This window comes from Paramormyrops kingsleyae, chromosome 19 (genome assembly GCF_048594095.1).
Source record: "Paramormyrops kingsleyae isolate MSU_618 chromosome 19, PKINGS_0.4, whole genome shotgun sequence".
In the NCBI taxonomy this organism is placed as follows: Eukaryota; Metazoa; Chordata; class Actinopteri; order Osteoglossiformes; family Mormyridae; genus Paramormyrops; species Paramormyrops kingsleyae.
This window is the reverse complement of record NC_132815.1, coordinates 1,964,555-1,972,945: the sequence shown is the minus strand read 5'-3', so window position 1 is coordinate 1,972,945 and position 8,391 is coordinate 1,964,555. Positions and strand designations below refer to the sequence as shown.

The 8,391-nt window shown below is 53.5% G+C and overlaps 1 protein-coding gene across 5 annotated transcripts; it reads right to left on the bottom strand.

Annotated features, from left to right (window-relative positions):
- Nucleotides 1–3,290: 3,290 nt before the first annotated feature.
- On the bottom strand, nucleotides 3,291–7,920 carry LOC111844385 (BTB/POZ domain-containing protein 6-B-like). Of its 5 annotated transcripts, none has more exons than XM_023812821.2 (5): nucleotides 7,704–7,920; nucleotides 6,087–6,381; nucleotides 5,892–5,982; nucleotides 5,691–5,809; nucleotides 3,291–5,250 (listed from the first exon to the last, which is right to left on the bottom strand). In XM_023812821.2, the coding sequence occupies exons 2-5, from the start codon at nucleotides 6,290–6,292 to the stop codon at nucleotides 4,218–4,220; spliced, it is 1,449 nt and encodes a 482-aa protein (XP_023668589.1). In that variant the 5' UTR covers nucleotides 6,293–6,381; nucleotides 7,704–7,920; the 3' UTR covers nucleotides 3,291–4,217. The 5 variants fall into 5 exon arrangements, with proteins under 5 accessions (XP_023668589.1, XP_023668588.1, XP_023668590.1 ...); XM_023812820.2 differs by lacking the exon at nucleotides 7,704–7,920 and adding an exon at nucleotides 7,528–7,664; XM_023812822.2 differs by lacking the exon at nucleotides 7,704–7,920 and adding an exon at nucleotides 6,644–7,447.
- Between the last annotated feature and the right edge of the window lie 471 nt (nucleotides 7,921–8,391).

The window sequence follows — 8,391 nt, the reverse complement described above, 5'->3', positions numbered from 1 at the left end:
GCCCGTACCCCTCTATACCCCATAATCCCAGCCGCGTGAGGCTGGAGCCCGTACCCCTCTATACACCATAATCCCAGCCGTGAGGCTGGAGCCTGTACCCCTCTATACCCCATAATCCCAGCCGTGAGGCTGGAGCCTGTACCCCTCTATACACCATAATCCCAGCCGCGTGAGGCTAGTGCCCGTACCCCTCTATACCCCATAATCCCAGCCGTGAGGCTGGAGCCTGTACCCCTCTATACCCCATAATCACAGCCGCGTGAGGCTGGTGCCCGTACCCCTCTATACAGCATAATCCCAGCCGCGTGAGGCTAGTGCCCGTACCCCTCTATACAGCATAATCCCAGCCGCGTGAGGCTGGTGCCCGTACCCCTCTATACCCCATAATCCCAGCCGTGTGAGGCTAGTGCCCGTACCCCTCTATACCCCACAATCCCAGCCGCGTGAGGCTGGTGCCCGTACCCCTCTATACCCCATAATCCCAGCCGTGTGAGGCTAGTGCCCGTACCCCTCTATACCCCATAATCCCAGCCACGTGAGGCTAGTGCCCGTACCCCTCTATACACCATAATCCCAGCCACGTGAGGCTAGTGCCCGTACCCCTCTATACCCCATAATCCCAGCCGCGTGAGGCTAGTGCCCGTACCCCTCTATACCCCATAATCCCAGCCGCGTGAGGCTAGTGCCCGTACCCCTCTATACCCCATAATCCCAGCCACGTGAGGCTAGTGCCCGTACCCCTCTATACCCCATAATCCCAGCCGCGTGAGGCTAGTGCCCGTACCCCTCTATACCCCATAATCCCAGCCGTGAGGCTGGAGCCTGTACCCCTCTATACAGCATAATCCCAGCCGCGTGAGGCTGGAGCCCGTACCCCTCTATACCCCATAATCCCAGCCGTGTGAGGCTAGTGCCCGTACCCCTCTATACACCATAATCCCAGCCGCGTGAGGCTAGTGCCCGTACCCCTCTATACCCCATAATCCCAGCCACGTGAGGCTAGTGCCCGGACCCCTCTATACCCCATAATCACAGCCACGTGAGGTTAGTGCCCGTACCCCTCTATACCCCATAATCCCAGCCGTGTGAGGCTAGTGCTCGTACCCCTCTATACCCCATAATCACAGCCGCGTGAGGCTGGAGCCCGTACCCCTCTATACCCCATAATCCCAGCCGTGTGAGGCTAGTGCCCGTACCCCTCTATACCCCATAATCCCAGCCGTGTGAGGCTAGTGCTCGTACCCCTCTATACCCCATAATCCCAATTTGAGTTGCTTGGCGATGCTGTTGTACCTTTAGTCAAGAAGCAGGTTTGATGTGATTCAGTGATTCGCATAAGTAAAACTGAATGACGTGTATTAAAATCCTACATTTATGGATACAATGTAACTGACAAGGCAGTGGATGACAGTGCTAAGCATGTACAACAATAAGTGTGGCGAACGTTGGGTTTGTCTGTCAGGTCCTGCTGTGAGGACCTTCGCTGACCTTCGCCTGATCCCACCATGGACTCTTGGCTCTTCCTACCACCCTTACTGGTGATGCTCAAATCAGGAAAACCGGCCCTCCAGCCTTGACACAGCCTCCTGCCTGTGATTATGGGATGGATTACAATACCTGTAAGGATGCAATAATTACATCCTTCGAAATATTTAATTACTGTTTAATACGATACAAGATTGTAGCAACCCAGAAGCTGCCGGGGTTTGGACTGAGGCCGGGGAAAAGTCATCCATACATCCACCTTCCCACTGCTTATCTTCGTCAGGGGCTCAGGGAGCCTTACAGCCTATGCCAGACATCACTGGCTGGTTGGGGTACACCCTGGATGGGATGCCAGTCCATCACAGGGCACAGGGCCGGGGTACAACCTGGATGGGATGCCAGTCCATCACAGGGCACAGGGCTGGGGTACACCCTGGATGGGATGCCAGTCCATCACAGGGCAGAGGGCCGGGGTACACCCTGGATGGGATGCCAGTCCTTCACAGGGCACAGGGCCGGGGTACACACTGGACGGGATGCCAGTCCATTACAGGGCACACACACTGAAACGCAATCATACACTGTCGTCAACTTAGAGACACCAATAAACTGCATGTTTTGGATTGTGGAAGGTAGCAGAAGTACCAAGGGACTCCACACCCCCGGGGGACTGGCAAACTCCACACACACACAGCACATGCGGGAGTCGAACCCCTGACCCTGATGGTGCGAAGCAGCAGCGCCGCCCACAGAGCCACCAGTCGCTCCCAAGATGCACCACTACCAGGTTACCATCTACAGATGCTTGGGGTAAAAATGTCTCTGTTTCTTCGCAAGAGCACATTGGGCAGGTGACACGATGAGGGTATTTCTGTTTGTCACGGTGATCAATAAGGCACTCCAATTGAGGGTGAACAGTGTGAACAAACTCAAGCTGTGAAGATGATGTAAGTGAAAAGACAACCTTCAGAACACATGAATCATCAAGACAGCGGCGATCTCCAACTACTGAACTAATTAGGCAAGGGCATCCAAATGCTGGTTCTGGGAACTTCTCCATTCATTTTAAAAACAACTCGACAGACCCGGTACCCTGATAATTTGCGTGCAGTAATGCATGAACTCCCAATAAGTCGCTATAAATCATTAACGTCCTGTTAAAACAGGGGTGGCCAATCTTATCCGCAAAGGGCCGGTGTGTGTGCAGGTTTTCGCTGCAGCTCCCTAATTAGAGGACTGATTGGCTGAAGAGTCCTCACACCTGGGTTTGAACAGCTGACCTACAGGTTATCCCAAAGACCTGCACACACACCGGCCCTTTGCGGGTGAGACTGGCCACCCCTGTGTTAAAAGGTCACTGGGAAACTCAAGGAGCCACAGCACTCCACCCAAAAGAACATGCTGAAAAGGGATCTGTTAAACCAGACAGGTCACATGTCACACCAAAGGCAGATCAGTATTTCACTGAAGTAGGTGCACAGTCTAAATGTAGTGAGATCAAGGCTGGATTTTGCAAACCCTCAGTGTCAGAACCCGGAAGCCTCAACCCTGACCCTCTCCACAAAAAGTGGAGTGAGTAATATATGAAGAATTAAGCTGAAGCTGTATATTATCACAAAAGCAAGCCAATGGGAAGAAGCCATCGTTCAAACACACCCGTAAGGTGCAGTACCCTCCACTGTGGCCAGAGGGCAGTGTGGCCCTAATTTTCACACCCATGTTTTTCTTTTAACAGAACAAAAGTCATTTCAACTCTCTGCCCTAAAACACACAAGACACTATTTAGTTAACGACATGACACAATGTTAACACGCTTGTTTTAATTTCATACAATCATTTTATATGCCCATTCATTCTTTTACACTCAGTTTGCATGTCTACCACAAGATCGGCGATTGTTTTTCACGATTTTGATCAATTTAATAGAACGAGTCAACAATCGTCAGTCTGACTTGCTTCAGGCACTGAAAACACGAAGCTTTACCCCTAAGGATGACCCTACCTCCATCATTTCGACTCATGTGCCCCCCCCAACCCCCAAATGGGGTTTGGCTCATTTAAAAAATTATTTGCAAAGTGCTCTCCATTGAAGAACATCTCATTCACCCACATAAACAAAGCAGCGTTCATTTCTGTACAAAACGCACCAGCACAGGCACTGGGCATCGTCCCCCAGCAGCAGGACGGCAAGTCCCAGCACTGGGCATCGTCTCCCAGCAGCAGGACGGCGAGTCCCAGCACTGGGCATCGTCTCCCAGCAACAGGACGGCGAGTCCCAGCACTGGGCATCGTCCCCCAGAAGCAGGACGGCGAGTCCCAGCACTGGGCATCGTCTCCCAGCAACAGGACGTCGAGTCCCAGCACTAGGCATCATCCCCCAGCAGCAGGACGGCGAGTCCCAGCACTGGGCATCGTCTCCCAGCAACAGGACGGCGAGTCCCAGCACTGGGCATCGTCTCCCAGCAGCAGGACAGCGAGTCCCAGCACTGGGCATCGTCCCCCAGCAGCAGGACGGTGAGTCCCAGCACTGGGCATCGTCCCCCAGCAGCAGGACGGCGAGTCCCAGCACTGCGCGTGACGTTAGAGCATTAATAAATTAAACCGTCAATCATTCCCAGGCTAAACGTTTGCCAGAGAACATCCATCAGATGAATGAAAAATATTTCAGCATTATTGGTGTCCACTGTGTCCGCGTCCCAGGTTCCCCTGCTGGGGAGTTGGCCGTCAAGACGTCACGCGTAGAACACCAGCTCTGGGATCTGCCCCCCCTGCACCCCAGTGCCGTTGGTACTGTCAGAGGAACACTGGAACTGGAAGGTTACCTTCCCGCACTGCACCTCCGTCATGCCCTCCTGCCCGAAGTAGCTGAGCTCATTCCCATCCAAGATGGCGCTGACTGTGTAGAAAGTGTCCTGCTCCACCTGCACCGGGTGCTCGAACCACACCGGGAAGGTGCTGCTCGACCCGTCCGACAGGAACTTAGTCAGGTTCTGGGCCAGAGTCACTCCCTGGCGCTTCAGCTCGATGCGGACGCTGTACTCGGCCTTGCCGCCGCTGGAGCCGTACAGGCCCAGGCCCGCGATGAAGATGCGCTTGTCCACAGCGAACTGGATGCTGTCACAGCGCCCCCTATAGCGCCACTGGTTGCTGCGGTAGGCTGAGGACTGGAAACGGTGGCAGCGCTGAGGCACCAAGCCCGTCCGGTGCACCAGTGGGAAGTCCAGCTTGGGCTTAATGCTGGCCGTGTACCAGAGGAAGATGTTGTGGGTCTCCTCCAGCGTGAGCACGTCCGACTGCGCCGCCCCATCGGCAAACTCCTCCAGCGTCATGGTGGGGATGCGGATCAGGTACAGCGCCCGGCCCAGCACGCTCCGCTTGTGGCGCGCGGTGACGGGCAGCCCCTGCCGCTTGCACTCCGCCGCGGCCCAGTTCAGCACGGCCTCGAAGACCACGGCCTCCTTGGTGTTGAGGGTCTCCCGCGTGAGGATGATCTCCAGGGTGGGCCGGTCGATCTCGCAGAAGCCCTCGGAGCGCAGGGCCAGTTCGGCCTGGGCGTCGATCACCTCCCAGCAGCGCTGCGTCAGCTCGGGCTCCTCGAAGAGCCGGCTCTGTGACAGCAGCACGCACGCGTTCTTGGCCTCCAGGCTGGTCTCCAGGAAGTTCACGCACGCCTTGGCCAGCGCCGGCACTATGTACTTCTTGGCGGCGTACAGGGTGGCCAGCACGGTGTCGGCCTCCAGGTCGATCTCGTCGCTGTACAGGTACCTGCGGGACAGGCGGCGCACCGGGGAGGTGGGTAGTAGGTGTGTTGTGGGGGTAAATGGACCAAAGACCATGACAAGAACTACTCTTGCACTTTGTATCATGAAAATATCGAATTGAGACATTTTTTGCCATTTTCACAGGTACATTGGAATTACTGCATGGTCAAGATGGTCTTTGGTCAAGATTAAAAAACACTAACAACAAAATACAAGACTATGACATACAGAAGATGCCTCAAGGAATATTATACAACTAAGTAAATGGAAAGATAAAAGCCAGGGCCACAGGCGTAAGGTTACCTCGAGTGCCAGAGGTACCTGGGGGTGTGATTTAAGATTCTGAGTCCAGTTTGACTATAAGATTTGGGTGGGAGTGGGGGGTAAACAAATGGAATTACTGCACTGAAATCCTACGGTAAACGAGCGAGGCAGGCGGCTTACTTGAGCAGGATGAGGAACGCGGCGGGTTCCACGTCGGGGATGTGAATTTCGGATTCGCCCTCGGCCAGGTCGCCGTAGAACATGGCGCCAAAGACAGAGCTGCCCACTGCCAGCACGTACTGAGGCGGGGAGAGGGAGGAGGTCAGACGGAGGCACGGAGGCCGAGGCGGGAGGTGGGGGAGCAGAGGTGGGGGGGCTCACCTTATGGGCAGGCACCTTCTGCGCCTCACCAGGGGCTCCCACGATGAAATGAACGTCAGCCATGAGTTCGTTGTTGAACATCAAGGCATTCCTACAGAGGCAGGAAGTTTAGAGTCAAACACCACGCTGTCCACGCCAGTCCGGCTCAAGCAGCCCGTCCGTCCGTGGGCAGAGCGGAGAAAGCCGCGCATTTACCTCTCCCGCAGCGTCGGGTGCGAGGACTGCCAGCTGCACGGCTCTACGTTGTTGTTGCTGATGTTCTGCTGGGTGGTGGTGGTCGCTGCGGCCGTCACCGTCTCTGTCACCTGTACGATGCTCTTCTTGCTCCCAGCTGCCACTATGGCAGCGCCGCTGTGAGGAAGGTTGGTGTTTGTGCTTGCAGGGTACAATTCTGCAGCCATCTTCTTCTTCAGGGACAAAGTCACGATCTCATAGCATGCTGGCAGCTTGCCGGGCCGTTTCGCTCCTTTTTTAATCTTTTTCAACGTTTCTGGAAGCAAAAGTAAGAACGTCAAACACTTCATGATCCGGCCATAGAGGCAATCTGCAACCGTTGTCATTAGCTGACAATATGACCAATCACTCGAATTACTAAAAGAAAAAAAAACAGCGTAACAGACTAGACTATTAAAATCCCAGATCCTTCTACTGTCTCAAAGCGTATATCTTCCTTATTGTAAGTTGACTTTTGCAATCAAACGCACGTCCAGCATCATACAGTACAAGAAGTTCAAACAGTAAGATCCAGGTACCCGGTCGGCGAAATTATCCCGCATTTGCTGGATACTTTCTTCCTCTTTGTCATCTCATCCTTTTGCTACAGAAAGATGCGCCCGAAAACTGCGATAACATCAGGGTGGCATATAGAGAGACGCAATCCCTGTTCTCCTTTTTTTTTCATGCACAAAAAAAGTCCTTACAAATCTCTCAGCTGGCGCATTACGGAAGGGGGGCTCCGCTGCCGCCGTCCCACCGACGCGATGTGCCTTCTCTCGCGCAGCGGCTGTAGGATTTTCCTCCTCCCCGATATTACTGTCTGCGTCCGCCAACCAATCAGAGCGAAGGGAGCCGCGTACGTCACTGCGCAGAGGCTCCTCCCCTTGGAGGGGGGCTGCCCTGCTCCTCAACTCTCTTCCCTCGCGGAGGAATCGACCGGAGTTGCACTTCTCTCCCTGTTTACTGTTACTTCAAACCCGTATTTTTTGTCTCTTAACTGGGAAAATAAATGCAGTGTCCCCGGTCGCAAAAAAGCGCAGCAGCGAAATATAACGATCTAAGCGCGCCGTTTATCAAACAGCGCTGCACAGCCCGTGGCGTATAAAAACAGCCACTATGCAGCCGCGTCCCTTTGCCTGTTGAAGGATTTTCCCGATCACCTCTAACCTCCTGAGTTTATTAAAATGTCCGCTAGGAAAGTCAGACAGGTTTTGAACAACGCATCGCAGCTCCTCGCTGCAAGAGCTTAAAATGAAACAGTAAGGAGGAGCAGTTTTGAAACGCAAGTCCGGGATGAAGCGCTTATCTGCGTCCTGTAAACAATGTCCGAGGAACTGAGCGCCTGTTAATTACTGCGCGGTTACAATAAAACGAAACGGATTGTACTGTCATAACAAAACATTAATGTTTGCATTGTTACCAGAATTAGGGATTTTGCTGTACATCTTAATAGGATCCGAGCATAGAGATGAGACTGTACCGGAGCTGCGTTTCTCGGACGGGCTGCGCGATCGAGGGAATGTTACCCGAACCGCGCAAATCCACGCGATTAGCGACCAACCGGGTCCCAGCGACACGGAACCTCTGAATCGCTACCTTACTGAGTAGATGGACGTCCTCCGCACGGCAAACAAAACCTTCAACTTTGCTTCGTTGGAGCCCGATCAGTGGCAGAAGCCATGTTAGATCCAGGAAGGGGGATGAGGGAAACAGGGGGCCGGGCTATCCGTGTCCTCTGAGCACCCCAGTCTCAGGCTTTCCCAACAGAGGGCTCCGTGTGCTGTGGCTTAGTGACGATATGGGCTAAGCAGCTTAGGTCCAAGCCGGGCTACGCTGCGTTCGGCCCGAGCTAGACTATATCTTATTCTATTCTGTCTTTATTTAGTTTACGCTGTTACTCAGAATTTTATCCAGTTTACGGTATGAAACTGGCCATAGAGCATTTGCGGGTTGACGGCCTCCGTCAGGGGCCCCTGATGACAACCTGCAGAGCCTGGGATTCCGATGGTTCATTTGTGAATCGTTTGTAACGTTAAAATACAGATTTTTACCCGGCCATTTAAATATTTATATTTATTATAGTGAGCAGGACATGAACTACTATCAGGCAGAGCCGCCCATAAGGAGGGAGAAAGACCCCCCCCCCCCGGCAGGTTGGACCGGCACTTAATATCAGTACTGTGTTTGGTATCTGTGATACCAGCCTTATTATTGGATCGAATCTCACACCATTTTGCCGTGACATAAACTGATACAAAAAAAGCAACTACCTGTCATAGTACTA